Source organism: Eucyclogobius newberryi, unplaced genomic scaffold, assembly GCF_026437365.1.
Source record: "Eucyclogobius newberryi isolate DKJ021-1_F unplaced genomic scaffold, fEucNew1.0.hap1 SCAF_21, whole genome shotgun sequence".
Taxonomy (NCBI): Eukaryota; Metazoa; Chordata; class Actinopteri; order Gobiiformes; family Gobiidae; genus Eucyclogobius; species Eucyclogobius newberryi.
In genome coordinates, this window is record NW_027315846.1 from 27,980,416 (window position 1) to 28,003,473 (window position 23,058).

The following is a 23,058-nucleotide window of genomic DNA, read 5'->3' on the forward strand; positions in this document are numbered from 1 at the left end:
ATAGGGCTACACACACTCCCCTGCGGGATCCCATTCTCTACCTCATAGACCCCAGAGTAAGCAGCGCCCACTCTGGTTTGGATACGCCGGCCAGACAGAAAGCTCCGGACCCAGTTAAACAGTTTACCCTTCACACCACACTTCCGCAGCTTAATGAGGAGCCCATCCTTCCAAACCATATCGTACGCCTTCTCCACATCAAAGAGCACCGCAATAACCTTTTCTTTCTGAGCCCTGGCCAGCTGGATATCAGATTCCAAACACAACACGGAATCCATGGTGTTCCTGCCCCTACGGAAACCACTCTGGTGCGCGGGAAGCAAACCCTGACTCTCCAAGAAGTAATCCAACCGCTCGGTAACCATGCGCTCCATCGTTTTCCCGAGCTGCGACGTCAAGGCAATCGGCCTATAACTTGAAGGGTCAGACGCTGGCCTACCCGGCTTCAGAACCGGCACTACCGTAGACTGTTTCCACGCAGATGGAACACAACCTGAATCCCAAACACGGTTGAAAAGACCCAGGACTAGCCCAAGAGTTTTATTAAGGGCCAGTTAAGTTTCCAAAAGGTAAGGAGTAAGTGTGTCTTTAGAGCTTTATACCACTCTGAGGTGTATGTTTAGAGCTTTATACCACTCTGAGGTGTGTGTTTAGAGCTTTATACCACTCTGAGGTGTGTCTTTAGAGCTTTATACCACTCTGAGGTGTGTGTTTAGAGCTTTATACCACTCTGAGGTGTGTGTTTAGAGCTTTATACCATCCGGAGGTGTGTGTTTAGAGCTTTATACCACTCTGAGGTGTGTGTTTAGAGCTTTATACCACTTTGAGGTGTGTGTTTAGAGCTTTATACCAGTCTGAGGTGTGTGTTTAGAGCTTTATACCACTCTGAGGTGTGTCTTTAGAGCTTTATACCGCTCTGAGGTGTGTCTTTAGAGCTTTATACCACTCTGAGGTGTGTCTTTAGAGCTTTATACCACTCTGAGGTGTGTGTTTAGAGCTTTATACAACTTTGAGGTGTGTCTTTAGAGCTTTATACCAGTCTGAGGTGTGTGTTTAGAGCTTTATACCACTCTGAGGTGTGTCTTTAGAGCTTTATACCACTCTGAGGTGTGTCTTTAGAGCTTTATACCACTCTGAGGTGTGTCTTTAGAGCTTTATACACTCTGAGGTGAACCTCGTGGTTTATCAGCTTCTTGCCTTCATTGGCCCAGGTGATGTGCTTTTACTATAGTGATGAAAGGGACTGCAACTGCAGAATGATCTTTCCTCCCTCTGAGACCCCCAACAGTTTGAGATTGTTCCTGCGGGACGTGGACTCAAGACTCATATTTTTGCCCTCCCCCTGGAGCCACATAAGCTTTCACCTCAGCTCGTCTATCATGTCAGAGATGTTCTGTTCTGCTTCAGCAAAGCACGCTCCTCCTCCTCTGCCTTTCAACACCAATATTAGAAAGGCAGATCTTGACTTGTTGTTCACTGCTCTGAGCTCTAAGTGACGCTACGTAACGCTGCACTTCACGTAACAGAAGGACAAACTGTTGTAAAGTTATGTCCCCTTTCCCATCTACCCATGTGGGCCCTGGGCACCTGGAGACTGGCCCCCCTCTGAAGCTTGGGTAGCATTAGCATTGTTAGGCTGTGGGGACGTGGGTTTTCCCCAGAGGCATTGTCTACCTCGCCTTTTGTAGGTTTATTCATTTCTTACAGTGTCTTGTCCTTTGGTTTGTGGGTGAAAAGGAGATTTTAAAGATTAACTAGCAAACTAGTCTGCGCCATACCCAAAAGTCCTAGTCTTTGTTTCAAACTACGCATTTCCACCATGTCTGCATCTAGCTTTGTGCCTTTGTAATCTTGTGCGTTTTCTCCTGCAAAGCTGGGTCTATCTCACTCCTGGACTCCTCCGCAGCGGCGCCCAAAGCCAGTGCGGGCGGAGGTCGGGGCCGGCACTACGGCGTGGTTAGTTAGCTTAGCTGTAGCATGGGTTACCCCCCACGAGTCCGAAGGTTCACAAGTCCGAAGGTTTTAAAGGTTCACTAGTTCGAAGGTTCGCTAGTCCAAAAGTTCCTCATAGTGCTAAAATCAAGGTGCAGACGGCATCGGAATGTAGTCAGTCTGTAAAGTGCGCACGAAGCACGAAGACACGCACTGGGGCTCGTCACAACGTTTAGTGCACCAGCTCACCACTCACAGGAGGCACCCCAAGTTGTACTGTGTATATAAAAATAACAAGGGAACATCTCGAATCCTCCGCTTTATATCATAAGTATAGAAATATGCGTGATCCGATCACCGTAGGATTGGTAGTCAAAAAGGAAATTCAGCTTTTGAAGAATGCCGACTGGAAAACAGTTTAATCCCGGAGTTCATTAATTCATTAATAATACGATAATGAGCTCAGGCTATGCACAGAAACAAGTCGATTTTGGAAAATATTTCAGTTTAATCATAGAAGGTGCATTATCACTAGAAAAGTCTAAAAAGCCAGTGTGTAAGGCAAAGGGAGGAGAGCCCGCTGCGCGGACTCACACCTTCGGACTAGTGAACCTTAAAATTTCTGAATTTTCGGACCAGTGAACCATCGGACTCGTGGGTAGCCACCGTAGCATGGCTAGCCTGGTTCTCGTAGCATTGTACTTGTTCAGTTAGACTTGTTTCCAAAGTATGTGACCAAGCTCATTATAAAGTATGTCTGCTTCCACGCAGAAATATAGAATCTCCATAATATAAACGGATACATTCAACAGATATGACCACAGCACAACAGATATGACCACAGCACAACAGATATGACCACAGCACAACAGATATGACCACAGCACAACAGACCTAAGCCAACATCTAGGATCTCCGAAATGTTATTCATTTTTTAAAAATAAGTCAAATATCAAAGTATATAAAAACTGGGAAGCATTGAACTACAAAGATAAATTAAGTCACATCATTTTTTTCCCTTTTGCAATATCCATATTTCAATATCAGTCCAGTTTTCTCACCAGGATGTTGCTCCAGAGGATTGATTGTGTCCATGGCAGGAAAAATTTACACAATTTTCAAAAGTGAGAAAAGCTTTTACAATGATTTGACAATTGTTCCATCTCATGGGTTTCTTTGACCAAAATCTTAATTGTCTGTTTGTAGGAGGAATGAGTGACATCAGTGTGGAAGCTGACGTGTGGTGATGCAATGGGAGAGATGTGAGAAAAGCATTGCATACATGTACAACGTACAGCATGGTGCAAACAGTTCAGATTAGATTTGACCCGTTCTTGTGTTTGTCAAGAATGATACCCAAGTGTTTGGTTTCTTCAACTTCCTAGATCACTTCCTGGTTCAAGTGTACCTCAAAGGTACTGTTGTTTAGAGCTTGTGTTAACTGCTCAGCCAGTGCAGGTGTTGTACATTGTAAATAAAAGTGGCTTGTGGAACTCCCATATTGTTTGGAATGAGATTAGATTTGATTCCATTGACCTTTACTCGCTGCTATCGTCCTTCCAGATATGTCTTAATCCACAATCGAGCTGTAGGTGACTTTTTTTTAAAGATGTTTTTGCCCGTAGGCTTTATTAGACAGGAATAACAGTGTAATGGGGATGAGATAGATGGGAGGACATGCAGTAAACTGTCAGAGATGGGATTCGAACTCTACACTTGGAGCCTAGCATACGTGTGCTGTGCCATCACACTGGACCACAGGGCAGCAGAGTTGTAGGTGACATTCTAAAAGTCTCTACTGTGTTGTAGACCATTACATATTGCTTCTTCAGGTCTAAAAACACAGCACCAACGTTCTCTTGGTCAAGTGAGACTTCTTCTCGTTCTTGTTCAATACAAAATTAAAGTGTTTATATTGATTAGTATCTGGGTTTTGATTTTGACCACCTTAATTATCTAGAAAAACTAATGCCAGAATTAACTAAGTCCAAAAGTAATGACGAGGCCACACCCCTGAGCAGAAGCAGCATACACTCACAGCCACTGGATGTTGTTCTTGGACTTCTTACAGATGAGCTGCACTCCCTCCAGGACGTTAGTGATGTCGTAGATGCGTCTCTTTTGGACCTCCAGGACTTCCGTGGCCCAGTTCAGGTCCAAAACTCCATTGGGACTCTCGGCAATCAGATTGACAAACTTTTTGGTCAGGAGCCCCAGGGATGTGTCGTATCGCGTCCTCTCACCTGGAGACTTTGGAGCTGAAGACAAAGGCACATGCAATGGAATAAGTAATCACCTGAACCTCCTCGACAATGTTCAGTATGGTGTGATCTCGTAAGGTCTGGTTAGTACTTGGACAGGAGACAGCTGGGAATACCAGGAGCCACAGTGTGTAAACTGCCGACAAGGCAAGACACTTCACCCACAATGGCAGATTGGCAGCCTTGCATCTCTGGCTACAAGCGTGCCTTGCCACAGCTGAGTGTGTCGTGAATGAATAAAACACAGTAAAGCACTTTGGGTGTGATGGAAGGTGCTATAAATCCTATGAATGTATTATTATTTTTAGGCCCGAGCCAGCGAGGGGCTTGTATCCTGGGGCTGGGAAATTGCAGAAATTGAGTGGTGAACAAGGACAAATCTGTCTGAGTTGTATCAGAAATTAGAACTTAGTGAGCTCTAATTTTGAGTGAGGACCCTGTGAAAGACGGCTCAGTAGCGCCACCTCAAAAATTGATTTCACATGGGGCCAATGGGAGCCCGACGCCAATAGAAAGTCGCAGTCGCAGTAAAGATATGAAGCCGGCCATATTGGATCAAACACGGCGCTGACAGAAGTGCACCTTGTCGTACTTTGGCATCTCCTACAGTTTTCATCGAAACACTTCGAATTTGGCCACAAGACACAAAACCCATGAGCAATAACATTTGAATCCGATACACCTTTGGGTGTTGTCAAGGTGATTTTTTAAAGTGTTTGTGAAGGTTTCCAAGCTGAAAACAATGCTATGCATATGTATTGCCAAGCTGATAAAATGGCTCTCCAAATTTTATTTTTTTCAAATAATATATTTGTCGTAGAAAACTGATTCAATTGGCACAATGAGACAAAGTCACTTGATTCTAGCTTGAGTTCTTATAGGGGAAAAATAATGGTCAAAAAAAGTTTCAGTTATTATTTTTCTCCCACAAACCACCTCAATTTTGACCCACTGAACGTTAATGAAAGCTCATTTTTTTTCATCCCAAAATTCCAGGTCTATGAAAAATTTGAATTTTTTGTAACAACTCAAAATGACAAACTAGCTCAACCTCAAATTTCAAAATACATTACGGCAATGACGGGCCTTTTTCATTGATGACTTATGAAACTTGTCAGGACGAGTAAAAATGTATATTATGACCCTGCCCTAAACCCCACAGGGCCATTGTGGACGGAACAAAGTTTTTTACACCTCATACTTTAGTAGAAAAAAATCAGGAACGCTCCTGTACGAATGATGGATTACACCGACATGTTACCTCATACTTTATTTTTTTCCGCCTTTTCTGTCAAAATGAACTACACCCATGTGCTATTAGAGGTAATTATTTACATTTTTTATGCATTTTCAAATGTGGGTGAGAAAATCTCGTTAACAAAATTGGCATTTTTTTAAGTGTTCAAACTTGAGTATCTCTGGCATGTTCTATTTCTGGCACAAATATAGATTTTGTGCAAAATGATGAGCTGAATGCAAAGATATACAGTATATAAAGCTATATTTTACAAAGGCTCTACAGCGCCCCCTTGAACATTTGAATGAAGTCAAAAGATGAACCTAGAAGTAGACAAATAACAGTTGTCACTTCCTCATTAGACTCATTTCTCCTTGAATGAGACTTGTTGTAATAAAACACAGCGTTTTGAAGCTTAAACTATAGAAAACATGATGTGTCTCTTGGACAGAGCGTCCACTGACGTCTTCTTCTACAGCGTGTAAAACACTTGCGCTTCCTGCTAGAGTGCCCCCTTGTGGCCGTTTGCCAGAAAAGTCCATAAATTTGACACACCGTTATAATGAGCGCAGGGTTCAAAGCGTGGGAAAAGAGAAGCAGCAAAAGTCTGAAAAGTACGGCACTTGGATGGCAGGGCAGGAGCCACAGTGGGACATTGTGTCTTTGGGCAAGACACTTCCCCCACACTGCGTAATAGGTGTCTGTGATTGGTGCTTGGAAGGGCCAATGGTGCAGGTTGCCAGCCTTACTTCATTCACTCTGCCCCAGGGCAGCTGTGGCTAAAGTAGAAACTTACTACCACCAAATGTAGAGTGAATGAATATTTCTGTCTCTAATGTATATTATATATTATATATATATATAATATGTCTCTAATATGTGTGAAGTGCTTTGGGTGTCATAAACGCTGTGTAAAACCAATTAGTAAATCATGACAATCACATGATGATTATTTCACTATTTCACAAGCAGGTCAGATCCCAGCTGACTCTTCTCACCCTGGATATAGACTATTTGAGCCACTTCCCTCAGGCAGGAGACCACTCCCCTCAAGGCAGGAGGCTACAGTCCATCAGGACCAGAACCTCCCTCCACAAAAACAGTTTCCTTCCCTCTGCTGTTGGACCCATGAACACTTCTTAAACTCCTGCTACTGTAACAATTATTCAAACTAACCAGAATTGCACTGCTCATCTGTTGCAGTATTCTGACCAACTGTAAATTGTATATGCTGGTATATTCAGACCAAGACATTTTTAATTTTAGGCATGCCATATTTCATATATTTAGCCATTATAGCTGTAAGTTGCACCTAAACGTCGACTGACCTTTTTAACCTTTTTCTGATTCCGATTCCTTATTATTGTAATGAATCGCCTTTTCAGCCCTAATATCAAAATGTAAGTGAACCTTAAATATGAGGGATGTAAAGTATATTCCAGTGAAGTGAGAGGTGTGTTTTATCTCTTGGAAAGTGGAGTGGTTTTCCTGAGAAAAGCAGTGCTCACTTCGGGGGCTCGGGATCCGGCCTGCGATGCCTTTGCCTTTGGGGGTGCGGAACTCCAGCAGGTACGAGGGGTCCTCCAGGTCCAGCTTCCTCTTCGCCTGCAATCACACACATGTTCAGCTTAGTACTATTACATTTATTTTTATAAAACACCACAATTTTGATCATTCTCCACCATTTGTAACTGTTTAAATGTGCAGAGATCACATGAGCCATCCATGCTCTTCATAACTCCACTAAAGAGAGAGAGAAATATGATGAAGCAGGTTCTAAGACAATAACAAATACAATTCACCCTGGAGAGACAAAGAGACCACGAGAATGGACTGTTTAGCAAGCTTTATTCGCGAGTTATTTGGCGCTCAGACCCCGGCGGAAGACGTTGCAATCATGGGCACTCCATGATCTATTTGTATTAGATGTCTCCCCCGGAGCCTGGAGACTGGTGGTGGTAGATGTGAAGAGAAGGTAGAGGATGAGGGGAATGTAGAGGAGGAGCTGGGGAGGTGGTGGGTCGCAGTACGTTTTGAGCGGCCGAGCCATCTGCCTGAGGGCTTAAATGCGACCGCCTGTGCGCTGATTGGGAGCGGGGAGGAGTCACTTTAGAGCGTTGATTGGGGATGAGGAGCGGGTGCGGGGGCCATGGTACAGGCGCCCCCTGTCCTTTCACCCTACTTCTTTGGCCGGGAAAAACTGCATAACCTCTTTGGGATAAGCGCAGAAACCTGGAAGAGTCCATGGTGAAGTGAGGGATCTGACTCTCACAGACGGACAGGCGGGCGCCCGCTTGAGTGCGATGATGGAGCTGGGGAGAGGGGTCCTTCCATGGTGGCCTTGATGTAGATGGATGGAGTTAGGTCTTCCAGGCTGAATTTACGCAGGCTTCATTTGTCTTAAATGTAGTCTAAAAAGACAGATTTTTAATAACACAGAAATAACACTCAAGCCCTTATTGTTGATGTATCTAAAGAAATGTAGAAGCAGGAATTTTGAAAGTGTTGAACCCTCAAATGTGGAGCTGGGACGGGCGTTGAAAAGTGGGTCAAAAAGATATTTCCCCAACAGAAATACTGGACTCCTCCCCCTGTGGCCCCGACACAGAGCCCCAGCACAGAGTGAAGCACGTCCCCTGCTTTCCATGGCTCATACATGACAATGACATAAACCTGTGGCTCAGTCAGGTCTGTGTGAAGGGGGAGGTGGGCCGTAAACATGCCCCTGATCCTGGAGAGCAAAGCCGGCTCATCCTGGTGCACACGGAGCCAACCTCCTCTCACTCAGCCTCCAACTCCAGGCTCCTCCCCCTCCCCCTCTCACACAGAAGACTCACATGACGACACTTCAGTGCACTTCAAGCACTTCAAGCACTTTTACTGCAGCGCTTCAGACAGAGGTGGGACATAGTGTTCAAGGGTTTTTTCCTTTTTTTTTTTAAAAAAATTGGACAAATTTGGACATCGAGCTCGGCACCAGTTTCTGAAACCAAAATGATCAATAAATTGCTTTGGATAAGTTCATGGGTTCATCACATCATAGAGGCTACAGAGGCTAAATGACACTTAAGATGTCATATAGAGGAACACTAAGCAGACCTGAATACTTCTTATATTACACTAAAACAAACAAAAATATAGCCGCAAGCGGCAATGATCGGCCCTCGCCAAGCCGCCGCCACGCCGCAAGAGGAGGGGGCGCTAACGCGCCCAATTGTCCTTTTATTACATCTACTGCTGAATCTGTGACGCTGTCACATCTTCTCCCCTTTGTATTACCATCAAAAATCAATTTTATTTTGAATTCTTGGCAAAATGTGCGGCAAAGCCGCACTGAGACCATGACTCTATGAATAAAAATGTGGATAACTTTTGATGGTCCACCCCTGAAGATGAGTCTCAACAAATTTCAGGTTAATAGGGCTAACACCCTGAGGGGGAGGAGTTTGTGAAAGTCTAAAGTGTAAACATGTTCTGGCGATTTCCCCATTGGAATAACATGGAAGGTTTCGGTCATCGTTACGGCAACGCCATAACAATTATGACATGGGTCTCATTGACTTTTTTGATGGGGATGCCAAAATTGAGTTGTGTGTCAAATTTCATATAATTTCGCAAAACTAAACATTTAACCTCCATATAAAATCTGTAGGGGGCGCTGTGGCTCCAAATTAATTTATTTCACTTCAAGTAGGTTTAGCGCAAAGAGTTTAACAACTGATTCTAATTTGACGCAATTCGGACTTTATCTGCGCAAACGGCAGAAATGTAAAATTTGGGAGATTTCTGAAATTCTTGCTACAGTTTGCGGCTTCGCCGCACGGAGACCGTGACAGGTATCAATGTAATTTGGATAACTTTTGATGTCCCACTCCTCAGTAGCATTTTCACCAAATTTCAGCTTTTTAGGGCCAACGCCCTGGGAGGAGTTCGTAAAAGTACGACGTTTGGAAAAACTCCGAAGTCATGTTTAGCCATTTTTGAAGCAATATGGCAGACATTTGGTTGGGCGGACGGCGTTGCCGTAATAATATTTTTTACTTCTCTTGTCACCATCTACCTCTGCGCCAAATGTCATGATTCTACGATAAGATTTTTTTTGGGTAATTTTCTATCTTAATGCATTTTTGGTACATTTGAGGGCGCTGACACGCCAATTTTTGAAATTTTAGAAAAGGGAGATAGCCAGAATGTGAGGCACGATTTTTAGAGGTGTGTAAATTTTTGTGACTTTTCGTCAATGTTCACTGGGTGAAAAATAGGGGGGTTGGTCCCGAGAAGAAGAAGAAGAAGAAGAAGAAGAAGAAATATAGCCGCAAGCGGCAATGATCGGCCCTTGCCACGCCGCCGCCACGCTGCAAGAGGAGGGGGCGCTAACGCGCCCCAATTGTCCTTTTATTACGCCTACTGCTGAATCTGTGACGCTGTCACATCTTCTCCCCTTTGTTTTACCATCAAAAAGCAATTTTATTTTGAATTCTTGGCAAAATGTGCGGCTTTGCCGCACAGACACCGTCACTCTTTGAATAAAAATGTGAATAACTTTTGACGGTTCACCCCTGAAGATGAGTCTCACCAAATTTCAGGTTAATAGGGCTAACGCCCCGGGAGGAGTTTGTGAAAGTCTAAAGCGTAAACATGTTCTGGCGATTTCCCCATTGGAATAACATGGGAGGTTTTGGTCATCGCTACGGCAACGCCATAACAATTATGACATGGGTCTCATTGACTTTTTTGATGGGGCCAAAATTGAGTTGTGTGTCAAATTTCATAAAATTTCGCAAAACTAAACATTTAACCTCCATATAAAATCTGTAGGGGGCGCTGTGGTGCCAAATTAATGTATTTCACTTCAAGTACGTTTAGCGCAAAGAGTTTAACAACTGATTCTAATTTGACGCAATTCAGACTTTATCTGCGCAAACGGCAGAAATGTTAAATTTGGGAGATTTCTGAAATTCTAGCTACAGTTTGCGGCTTCGCCGCACAGAGACCGTGACAGGGTCAATGTCATTTGGATAACTTTTGATGTCCCACTCCTCAGTAGCATTTTCACCAAATTTCAGCTTTTTAGGGCCATTGCCCTGGGAGGAGTTTGTAAAAGTAAGACGTTTGGAAAAACTCCCAAGTCATAATTAGCCATTTTTGAACCAATATGGCCGACATTTGGTTGGGCGGACGGCGTTGCCGTAATAATATTTTTGACTTCTCTTGTCACCATCTACCTCTGCGCCAAATTTCATGATTCTACGATAAGATTTTTTTTGGGTCATTTTCTATCTTAATACATTTTTGGTACATTTGAGGGCGCTGACACGCCAGTTTTTTTAATTTTAGAAAAGGGAGATAGCCAGAATGTAAGGAGGCACGATTTTTAGAGGTGTGTAAATTTTTGTGACTTTTCGTCAATGTTCACTGGGTGAAAAATAGGGGGGTTGGTCCCGAGAAGAAGAATATTCCGATGCGAAAACAATGTTTCCCATTTTTCAAATATCATAAACTATACATTTTCGGAAAGCGCTCGCGCTTTCCTACCTCATGGTGTGGGTCCCTGGTCACTGACGGGTACTTTCGATAATTTTGAGTGGGCTCCGCCCACTTTGTGTTTTTGGCCCTCTATACAGTAATAATGTTCAATTTTTGCATTACATGCTCATATGCACGGAACATGCAAGAGATGGGGAACGTATTCGTGAGCTACTTAGCGCAAATGAGTGCTTTATATGGGGATGACGATCGCGAACGTCATCCTAATGTAAAGTGCTCGTTTAGTGCGAACTTTTGCACGGGCTTCGCCCGTTTACAACGGTAATGTTCCATTTTCCTACAACTAATTAGTATGCACGGGGCGTGCATGAGTGAAGGAGTGTGTTAGTGAGTGTTTGGAAGTGGGCGAGCGCTTCGCGCTCGATTTCGTGCGCACTACGTGCGCACTTTCGCAGCCGTGCTTCGCACGGCCTTACGAGACTAATAGGCCTCTCGCCAGCTTGTGGCGCTCGGGCCTAATAATAATATTTTTAGCAAAAACAATATAGTCGTTTCCACTATAACAACAAATTATACATCGTTTGAAAGCTCTAAGCCTTCCCCATGCCGCCATCGGGTGGAATCATCATTACGAGCGCTTACGCGCTCGTCACTCCCTATTCCGTCGGGATGCCCCGCCCACTCCCCATAGACTTCCATTGATTTGAGCAGATACAAGCATGGCCCATGCCTGCGGCATGGACTCTGCTGTTGTCAACAATGAGTGAATGGGCGTTGACTATTTCTGTCATAGCAGGAGTAAGTATGCATGATCCATGCCTTCGGCATGGGCTAGTTCACTGTACTTGCCAGGGGCGACGGGGTACCAAACATGCGGGCTGCGCCCGCATGTTTGGTCAGACAGTTGCAACGCTGCCTTCGGCAGGAGCAATAGGCCCTCCGCCCTGCTGGGGCTCGGGCCTAATTAAAGCCGCAAGCGGTATCCAACAGCCCTCGCGGGCCGCCGGCCTTCCGACTCTGCGCTTTCGACTTGATAAAGATGGCGCCCTTATTGTGTGTTGAATTAAAAAAGAACTTGACAGACGGCGACACATTGGACATGGTCAATCCAGTGCAAATGAACACAAGTGTCAGTCAAATTTGCTGCGCCGCCGCACAGAGACCGTAGCACTTAGAATATAAATATGGATAAATTTTGATGCCCCACTTGTGTAGATGATATTTCCCAAAGTAAAGCTTGATCGGGCTATTGCCCACGGAGGAGTTTGTTAAAGTGTGAAGCGCAAATGTGAACATTTCAAAGATTTGGCGTTTTCCCATTTGTGACATATATTTGCGGGTCCGCCACACAGAGACCTTAGCACTTAGAATCAAAATATGGATAAGTTTTGATGCCCCGCTTGTGTAGATGATATTCTCCAAATATGAACTTGATCGAGCTATCGCCCTAGGAGGAATTCGTTAAAGTGTGAAGCATAAAAATGTGGTGATTTGAGCGATTCTACGATTTTCCCATAAGGATAACATGGGATGTTTCTGTCATCGCTACGATTACGCCGTACAAAATATGACTTTGGCTCTCATACTTTTATGATCAGGATGGCAAATTAGAATTTTGTTCAAAATATCATGTCATTTGGAAAAACTCTATTGTTTATAGGCCACTCTGAAGGCCAAATAGTCAGAATTCTGGGAAACGTTTGCGGCTCCGTCGCACAGAGACCGTAAAAGCTATCCTTAAAATTTGGATATCTTTAGATGCCCCACTTGTCTAGAGGACGTACACCGATTTTGAGGTCGGTGGGCAAAACGCACTAGTAGGAGTTCGTTAAAGTGTGAAACATAAAAATGTGGATATTTGAGAGATTTTGCGGTTTTCCCATAGGGATAACATGGGAGGTTTCTGTCATCGCTACGACTACGCCGTAAAAATTAAGGCATTTGTCTGATAGGCTTTTTTGATCGGGACGGCAAAATAGAATTTTGGGTAAAGTTTAGAACATTTTGGTAAAACTAATTTTTGAACTTCAATGTTAATTTAAAGGTCACTCTGTAGGGGGCGCTATCGCGCCCATTTCAATTTTGTCATCATAAACTGGTCCAAACTAGAAAGTTTAACAACTGATTCAAATTTGGTCCTAATCGGACTCGTTTTGATCAAATGGGAGCAATTTTTAGATTAGCAATATCCCAAAATAAGTGGTCCAACTTTGCGGCTGCGCCGCACACAGACCGTAAAAGGTATACAAAAAATTTGGATAGCTTTAGATGCCCCACTTGTTCAGAGGACGTACGCCGATTTTGAAGATGGTGGGCAAAACGCCCTGGAGGAGTTCGGCAAAGTTTGACGTGAACAAAATGGCTAACTCAGCTTGTTTTCATTTTCAAAGGAAGATGGCGGGCATAGGGTAAGTCTGGGGGCGTGGCCACAATGATATTTTTTTTTGTCCTCACGAGAGGAATGCGTGTCCCGAATTTCGTAGCTCTACGACAAAGTTGACTTCGGGGCGTCTCCCATAGGCGCATTGTATTTTGATTTTGACTTGACTTTAATGCAAAGCAAGTTTATTTGTAGAGCACAATTCATGCACATGTTTAGTCCTGACTTTGGCACCAGCAGGAGGCCGGTCCATGTTTAGTCCTGACTTTGGCACCAGCAGGAGGCCGGTCCATGTTTAGTCCTGACTCTGGACACCAGCAGGAGGCTGGTCCATGTTTAGTCCTGACTTTGGCACCAGCAGGAGGCCGGTCCATGTTTAGTCCTGACTCTGGGCACCAGCAGGAGGCCGGTCCATGTTTAGTCCTGATTCTGGTACCAGCAGGAGGCCGGTCCATGTTTAGTCCTGACTCTGGCACCAGCAGGAGGCCGGTCCATGTTTAGTCCTGACTCTGGACACCAGCAGGAGGCTGGTCCATGTTTAGTCCTGACTTTGGCACCAGCAGGAGGCCGGTCCATGTTTAGTCCTGACTCTGGGCACCAGCAGGAGGCCGGTCCATGTTTAGTCCTGATTCTGGCACCAGCAGGAGGCCGGTCCATGTTTAGTCCTGACTCTGGGCACCAGCAGGAGGCCGGTCCATGTTTAGTCCTGATTCTGGTACCAGCAGGAGGCCGGTCCATGTTTAGTCCTGACTCTGGCACCAGCAGGAGGCCGGTCCATGTTTAGTCCTGACTCTGGACACCAGCAGGAGGCTGGTCCATGTTTAGTCCTGACTTTGGCACCAGCAGGAGGCCGGTCCATGTTTAGTCCTGACTCTGGGCACCAGCAGGAGGCCGGTCCATGTTTAGTCCTGATTCTGGCACCAGCAGGAGGCCGGTCCATGTTTAGTCCTGACTCTGGCACCAGCAGGAGGCTGGTCCATGTTTAGTCCTGACTCTGGCACCAGCAGGAGGCCGGTTCATGTTTAGTCCTGACTCTGGCACCAGTACGAGGCCGGTCCATGTTTAGTTCTGACTCTGGCACCAGCAGGAGGCCGGTCCATGTTTAGTCCTGACTCTGGGCACCAGCAGGAGGCTGGTCCATGTTTAGTCCTGACTCTGGGCACCAGCAGGAGGCCGGTCCATGTTTAGTCCTGATTCTGGCACCAGCAGGAGGCCGGTCCATGTTTAGTCCTGACTCTGGCACCAGCAGGAGGCCGGTCCATGTTTAGTCCTGACTCTGGCACCAGCAGGAGGCCGGTCCATGTTTAGTCCTGACTCTGGCACCAGCAGGAGGCCGGTCCATGTTTAGTCCTGACTCTGGCACCAGCAGGAGGCCGGTCCATGTTTAGTCCTGACTCTGGTACCAGAAGATCTTTGAAAGACATTAGGCTTCCCAAAAAAATATGTCAGTTTACCGTGACCCGACCGACTTTAAAAAAAAATATCTCACCGACTCACCAACCATGAAACTAGCCGCTTGAAAAAAAAATAAAAAATCAGCATATTGTTCAAAAAACGCCAAATTCTTTTATTTTTCAAAAATTTCGCCGACTCACCGACCGGTCTTTCCTAAAGCGCTGTGTAGAATAATTTTATAGCGCTGGTAAACCTATCTTTCATCCCAAGGGACAAATAACGCATTATGCAACACATGCATTATCGTTTTCGCCCCTTCGTGTACTTCTGTATTAAACAGATCATGCAGGAGGGAAACTAGATTTTGTTTTACATGTTGATTTGGATCTGTCAGCGCCACTGTCCTGACCACTGCTCATGTCGTTCTGCGTCATTGTGTGGCTTCATTTAAATTTGACTTGCGCATTGCATTCTGGGACGGAAACACGCCCAGCAGCGTCATCACAACAAACATGGTGGCGCCCGTGTCCCCCGCATGTTCCCCCCGCTCGCCTTCGCTACCAAAATAAAGCATAACGGCGTACAAAAGGTAATGAAATATCTTAAAATCTGGACTGTTGAAGCCCGACCCCTGGACTGTTGAAGCCCGACCCCTGGACTGTTGAAGCCTGACCCCTGGACTGTTGAAGCCTGACCCCTGGACTGTTGAAGCCTGACCCATGGCGGTCCCTGAGAGTCAAAAAATGGCGACGATTTGGATCTTTTTTTTGCCTTCAAAGTAAAAAAAATAAGAATTTACCTACCGACCGACCCACTTGAAAAATGTTGGGTCGGGTTACAGCAAACAGACAATTTATTTGGGGCAGCCCTATATCTACTTTTTAGAACTCTGCTACTTCCTGTAACTTGTTTCTCAACCTTAAGTCCTACACTGCTACTTGACTGTGATAAATAGCACAGGTTCTGTACCAGCTCAGCAGGGGCCAGCTGGCAGCTCCTCTCTGTCCCCTGTTTAATCCTCTCTATGGCTCTATTAGCTGCTACAGAACCAGGCTCCAGGGTTAACTTGTGCTTTAGAGGCCCCTGTGAACTATGACCCTTTCAGCCGACTGTCCGCTCTCAAATCTGCTGCAGAAGCGGAGGGACAGCAGCAGGTGTCACATCAAGCTTCTCTCATCAGCCAGAGCGAGAGCAGAAAGGGGAAACTGTGAAATGCACTTACTGAACATGTTCAGAGGACATTTGTCTGACACATCAGCTGGTGCTCTCTGGACTGAGTGGCAGACAGTGTGGACTGTATTTCACGCTGGAGCAGGAGTGTTAACACTGTACACTCTTGATATTGTGGATCTCATCTCTGTCTTCTAACTCCTGACCGCACCCTCTGACCGCACCCTCTGACCCCTGACCACACCCTCTGACCCCTGACCGCACCCTCTGACTCCTGACCGCACCCTCTGACCACTGACCGCACCCTCTGACCCCTGACTGCACCTAGAAATTCTGTCCATAAAAACAATGAACAGAACAGGTGACAAAGCGCAGCCCTGAGGAGTCCCACATGCACTGTGGACCAGGTCCACAGTGCATGTGGGACCAGGTCTGACACAGTGTTGAATCCAGTATTCAGAAAAACACCGTCCTCGTTCTCATCGAGTGCACGTTTTCCTCCTGAAACAGGCTGAAGTACGGGCGTCGCTCTTGCCATGTTTGTTCTGACTTCCTCCCAAACCACAATGCTGCTCTGTGATTGGTTCCAGTCCTGCCTGCTGGCCCTAAATGACATGTGATTGGCCCATTTAACACTGGTAACAAACAAATCAGCAGGAGCCTAACAAGATGGAGTTTGAGTAACTCTCTAGGTTACGCTATTAAACAGACTCAAGTGTTTACAAAGTTGAAAGCGTCCTAAACACAGGGGGCGGAGCCTTTGAACTGGGTCCATTCACAATGCGGATGGAGCAGAAAAAATAAGTATTAGAAGCTATAAACAGTTTTTATAGCTTAGGGTTATTGCTTTGATTATGGAAAAATAAACATGATTTCCTATCGTTTGGAATCAAATCAAACTTATATGGAATTGTGTGGAATGGCATTGAGCTACGTATTCTGAAGTTTTCTTTGTAATAACAGTACACAAAACTGTGGTTTATTATAATGCGAGCTATTGAGGGTAAAATACTTAAAGGCGATTTGAGAACTCAGGTGGAAGTGCGCATGCCACTCCCCGTGCACATGCCACTCCCCTTGTGGACTGATACAACACACAGTGCGTTTGTTTATCAGTGCGATAGATCCCATCATCCCTCGTCTCCTGTAGATTTCCGTCTCTTCTGAGCTCAAACTGTCTTTCTCCGTCTTCATTTTGTCCCGGGAAACGTGCTGCTCTCCTGGGGACGAGCCACACGAGGCTCTGCAGGTGAACGAGGCTCTGCAGGTGAACGAGGCTCTGCAGGTGAACGAGGCTCTGCAGGTGAGGCTCTGCAGGTGAGCAGTAGGTGTGTTCTATGATTGATACGTGGCAGGACTAATCGACAGTCCACGCCACAAGGAAATGAGACTCAGATTTGGACAAAGTCATTAAGAGGTCCAGCTCCGTCCTGGGCTGTGCTCTGGACAGAGGTGGGGGACAGAAGGGTCCTGGCTAAACTCCCATCTATGCTGGACCATGAGTGTCGCCCCCTGCAGGACACTCTGTCCACTCTGGAGAGCAGCTTCAGTGACTGATCCACCCTCGCTGTGTGAAGGAGACGTTTCACAATTCGTAGGGCGGCGACTTGTAACTGGTGGTAGGGCGACTCCTTGTTGCTTTGTTGCTGTCGCGTCCATGCTGCTTTGTGTTTTGATGCACATGTGCAGTGCGGTGCGACACTATCGGCCGCTACAACTCTGGAGCTCTCACGTTTGACACAGGCTCAGGTTGAACATAACGGTGTGTTTTTCACCTGGAAGTCTCTAGAAATCTGACACTTTATTGAACGAAATTAAAAAGAATGAACGTGCCGTTCACAGACACCAGAAAGAACGCGTTTACATTATCGTTCTTCAGCAGTAATACAGGACGTTCAGTTCACGTTCATCAAAATTATGAACGCGTTTATGAATTTTCGTTCAATGAACATGTTCAGGCATAACACTGGTTAGTGTTACAGTTACAAATGTGTTACAGTGTGTTACAGTTACAATGTGTTACAGTTACATTGGTTACAGTTACAGTGTGTTATGGCCGTTCCACACCGCAGCGGCCGAAGCGTCCAGTTTACATTCAAAGTCTATGGTAAACGCGCGTCGAGCACGTAGTGCGTCATCCGCGGCGCGATTTCTTCGTTTTTGCTGCGCGATTGGTGCGTTTTTTTATGCTCTCGACGCTTTGAGCGCGCGTATGAGGCGGCCGATGCGACGAAAGCGGCTTACGCGACGTGTTCAGCTATGTTGAGGTCTCCTGCAGCTGAAGCGTAGCAGCCACCGCAGCAACCTATCAGAGCTGACGCTCCAGTGACGTACGTACTTACGTATTCCCGCGGCGGTCTGTACGTAGCTTTACAGTTACAGTGTGTTAGATACAGTGTGTTAGATACAGTGTGTTAGTTACAGTGTGTTAGTTACAGTGTGTTACAGTTACAGTATGTTACAGTTACAGTGTGTTAGTTACAGTGTGTTAGTTACAGTGTGTTACAGTTACAGTGTGTTACAGTTACAGTGTGTTAGATACAGTGTGTTAGATACAGTGTGTTAGATACAGTGTGTTAGTTACAGTGTGTTAGTTACAGTGTGTTAGTTACAGTGTGTTAGTTACAGTGTGTTACAGTTACAGTGTGTTACAGTTACAGTGTGTTAGTTACAGTGTGTTAGATACAGTGTGTTAGATACAGTGTGTTAGTTACAGTGTGTTACAGTTACAGTGTGTTACAGTTACAGTGTGTTAGATACAGTGTGTTAGTTACAGTGTGTTAGTTACAGTGTGTTAGTTACAGTGTTAGTTACAGTGTGTTACAGTTACAGTGTGTGTTAGTTACAGTGTGTTAGTTACAGTGTGTTAGTTACTGTGTGTTAGTTATAGTGTGTTGGTTACAGTGTGTTAGTTAAAGTGTGTTAGTTACTGTGTGTTAGTTACTGTGTGTTAGTTACAGTGTGTTACAGTTACAGTGTGTTAGTTACAGTGTGTTAGTTACAGTGTGTTAGTCACAGTGTGTTAGTTACAGTGTGTTACAGTGTGTTAGTTACAGTGTGTTAGTTACAGTGTGTTAGTTACAGTGTGTTACAGTTACAGTGTGTTAGTCACAGTGTGTTAGTTACAGTGTGTTACAGTTACAGTGTGTCAGTCAAAGTGTGTTACAGTTACAGTGTGTTACAGTTACAGTGTGTTAGTTACAGTGTGTTGGTTACAGTGTGTTGGTTACAGTGTGTTGGTTACAGTGTGTTGGTTACTGTGTGTTAGTTACTGTGTGTTAGTTACAGTGTGTTACAGTTACAGTGTGTTACAGTTACAGTGTGTTAGTTACAGTGTGTTACAGTTACAGTGTGTTACAGTTACAGTGTGTTAGTTACAGTGTGTTACAGTGTGTTAGTTACAGTGTGTTAGTTACAGTGTGTTAGTTACAGTGTGTTACAGTTACAGTGTTAGTCACAGTGTGTTACAGTTACAGTGTGTTAGTCACAGTGTGTTAGTTACAGTGTGTTAGTTACAGTGTGTTACAGTTACAGTGTGTTAGTTACAGTGTGTTACAGTGTGTTAGTTACAGTGTGTTAGTTACAGTGTGTTAGTTACAGTGTGTTACAGTTACAGTGTTAGTCACAGTGTGTTACAGTTACAGTGTGTTAGTCACAGTGTGTTATGGCCCGTTCAGACCGGTGCGGCAAAAGCGTCCAGTTTACATTCAAAGTCTATGTAAACGCGCGTCGAGCACCTCCTGCGTTTTTTATTATATATTTTATATATATATATTATATATATATTATATATATAATATATCTATATATATATCTATGTTATTTACTGTTCTATTTTTCCACAAAATAAATTATTTTATATTATAAATGTGTGTCCTGTTACATGCATCTTGTTCATATATATAATACTGGGGAGTCTGTGTGAAATTCAGTGGCTATTTAAAGATGTACTTATTTAATTTACCACAATTCAAGATCATAAACAAAAACAAACAAGGACAAGATGAGATAATCCTTTATTAGTCCACACAGAGGGGAAATTTCAGTGTTACAACGCACAAGTAGGTGCAGAAGTAAAGAGAACAGAACTTAAGAGAAGCTTCTCACTGTTTTATTCATTTAACTTTATCTCATTCTGTGTAAACAACATGACATTTGGGCTCAATCTTGAGTGAGCATGTGGTCTTTGCTATAAATATGAAAATCCCTTTATCAAAAACACTTCTGTGTTGTGGACGTCCAGTCCTCTGTTGTGGACGTCCAGTCCTCTGTGTTGTGGACGTCCAGTCCTCTGTTGTGGACCTGAAGCTGCTGGTGATTGTCCTGTAGAAACAACATATTAATGCTATGAAAACTATGTTTAATTTTTACTATCTATGTACTTTTCATTGGTTTTATACACAACCACAAGCAGATACACAGCACATACAGAGCACACACACAGCACACAGCACATACACAGCACACGCACAGCACACGCACAGCACACGCACAGCAGATACACAGCACATGCACAGCACACACACAGCACACACACAGCAGATACACAGCACACGCACAACACACGCACACCACATACACTTTATTATTGCGCTCAGACAAGAATATTTGTGTACTGACCTGATGGACAGATGGACAGGCGTCTGTAGTTGTTGTCCTGGTACATGTCCGCGCACCAATGCAGGAAAACAAGTCATCAAACAGGACCCGGACAAACGAAACTACAGCTGAGAGCGATGTTTATCCAGTCTTGAAGCAAATGATGGTATTGACTCAACTGGGATCACTGGTGGATCCAGACACGCCGCCGAGCGTCTCCGTGTTTGGGCTTTGAAGAGCAAATACGCAAAAGGCACTTTCTCAACTTTGATCCGCCATTAAAGAAGCCAGACTGACAACACCTCCACTGCGCATGCGCACGCGGCAAACGCGCGTCTGCTTACTATATTTCGTCTCTGCTCCGCTGCGTCGAGAACGCGGCGTATTTGCGTTTTTCTTCATGCGTACTTGCGTCCAACTTCGCCATAACGCGCGAATAGGCGTTTGCGGTTTGAATGGGCCATTAGTCACAGTGTGTGTGTTACAGTGTGTTACAGTGTGTTAGTTACAGTGTGTTAGTTACAGTGTGTTACAGTTACAGTGTGTTACAGTGTGTTAGTTACAGTGTGTTAGTTACAGTGTGTTAGTTACAGTGTGTTACAGTTACAGTGTGTTAGTCACAGTGTGTTAGTTACAGTGTGTTACAGTGTGTTAGTTACAGTGTGTTAGTTACAGTGTGTTAGTTACAGTGTGTCAGTCACAGTGTGTTAGTTACAGTGTGTTACAGTTACAGTGTATTACAGTTACAGTGCGTTACAGTTACAGTGTGTTAGTTACAGTGTGTTTCTTACAGTGTGTTAGTCACAGTGTGTTAGTCAGTGTGTTAGTTACAGTGTGTTAGTTACAGTGTGTTAGTCACAGTGTGTTAGTTACAGTGTGTTACAGTTACAGTGTGTTAGTTACAGTGTGTTAGTTACAGTGTGTTAGTTACAGTGTGTTAGTCACAGTGTGTTAGTCACAGTGTGTTACAGTTACAGTGTGTTAGTTACAGTGTGTTACAGTTACAGTGTGTTAGTTACAGTGTGTTAGTCACAGTGTGTTAGTTACAGTGTGTTACAGTTACAGTGTGTTAGTTACAGTGTGTTACAGTTACAGTGTGTTAGTTACAGTGTGTTAGTCACAGTGTGTTAGTTACAGTGTGTTACAGTTACAGTGTGTTAGTTACAGTGTGTTACAGTTACAGTGTGTTAGTTACAGTGTGTTCGTTACAGTGTGTTAGTTACAGTGTGTTACAGTTACAGTGTGTTAGTTACAGTGTGTTAGTCACAGTGTGTTAGTTACAGTGTGTTAATTACAGTGTGTTAGTCACAGTGTGTTACAGTTACAGTGTGTTAGTTACAGTGTGTTAGTTACAGTGTGTTAGTTACAGTGTGTTACAGTTACAGTGTGTTAGTCACAGTGTGTTAGTTACAGTGTGTTACAGTGTGTTAGTTACAGTGTGTTACAGTTACAGTGTGTTAGTTACAGTGTGTTAGTCACAGTGTGTTAGTTACAGTGTGTTACAGTTACAGTGTGTTAGTTACAGTGTGTTAGTTACAGTGTGTTAGTTACAGTGTGTTAGTTACAGTGTGAAGTGTGTGTTATGATAACAGACCCTCTCATGACATGCACGTCTCATCAGCTTGTTTAAGGCTTTGTTCCACAGACCCAGGGGCCCCTGGACATGCAGCATTTACACCTCTCAGTTCATCTTTGTAAAGTTCTATATATTTAAAGGTCTATTTGTAGGACGTATTCCTCATATTTATGAAAGCACACACTTTCATAAAGTGTTTCACGTCACTTCTGCAGACGCACTTTGTAGAACACATTTAGAGATGAAGTCAAGTGTATGAACGGTTGTGTCGCGGACTTACCGGGAGTCTGCCGGTGGACAAGCGCACGGGCTTGGCGTCGGGGCCGTGCGGGGTCGAGTACAGGCTGTGGTGGGTCCTTTGTCCCGCCGCGGTGGTGTTGTGGCAGATCTGTGTGAAGTAACCGGCCGGGACCGTGTGCAGCTGCGGCGGAGGAGGAGGACTGCCCAGAGCCACGTCCGCCTGCAGAGCTCCAGCCTGGATCTTCAGGCTCTTGTAATGTGAGCCCGGGAGAGACGCGGGTGACGGGCGAAGAGGACCGGGAGAGACGCCTCTGGGAAGACGCTTCATGTCTGGCTCGTGTGCTCGTGAGGAAAGCAACGAGACGTGCACTTAATTATATATATTCTATACACATACATACATATATATATATATATATATATATATATATATATATATATATATATATATATATATATATATATATATATATATATATATATATATATATATATATATATATATATATATATATATATATATATAAAACAAGTACGTTCCGAGTAAGTTCTGCAATAGGAGCTGGTTCCCTTTACACTCCTTTTGTTCGACCGGTCACTCAGAACATGTATAATCCTGTAGCTCCGTGTTGAAGCTCCGTGTGAAGCTCCGTGTGAAGCTCCGTGTTGAAGCTCCGTGTCGGCGGCACTTCAGTCCTCTCTGTCCCGGCTCCTGCTGCTCTTCTGGTTCTCAATCCTCGCGCGCGCACACACACACGCGCGCGCACAAGACATCTGTTTT

At 44.5% G+C, this 23,058-nt stretch overlaps 1 protein-coding gene across 1 annotated transcript in view; it reads right to left on the minus strand.

Annotated features, from left to right (window-relative positions):
* Positions 1 to 22,605, minus strand: part of e2f2 (E2F transcription factor 2) — a 39,088-nt gene extending 16,483 nt beyond the window's left edge. Inside the window, exons 1-3 of the mRNA XM_072457306.1 lie at positions 22,318 to 22,605; positions 6,939 to 7,035; positions 3,971 to 4,190 (exon numbers count right to left, since the gene is read on the minus strand). Coding sequence (XP_072313407.1) covers positions 3,971 to 4,190; positions 6,939 to 7,035; positions 22,318 to 22,605 — 605 coding nt within the window. The remainder of the gene's footprint in view (positions 1 to 3,970; positions 4,191 to 6,938; positions 7,036 to 22,317) is intronic.
* Positions 22,606 to 23,058: the final 453 nt, after the last annotated feature.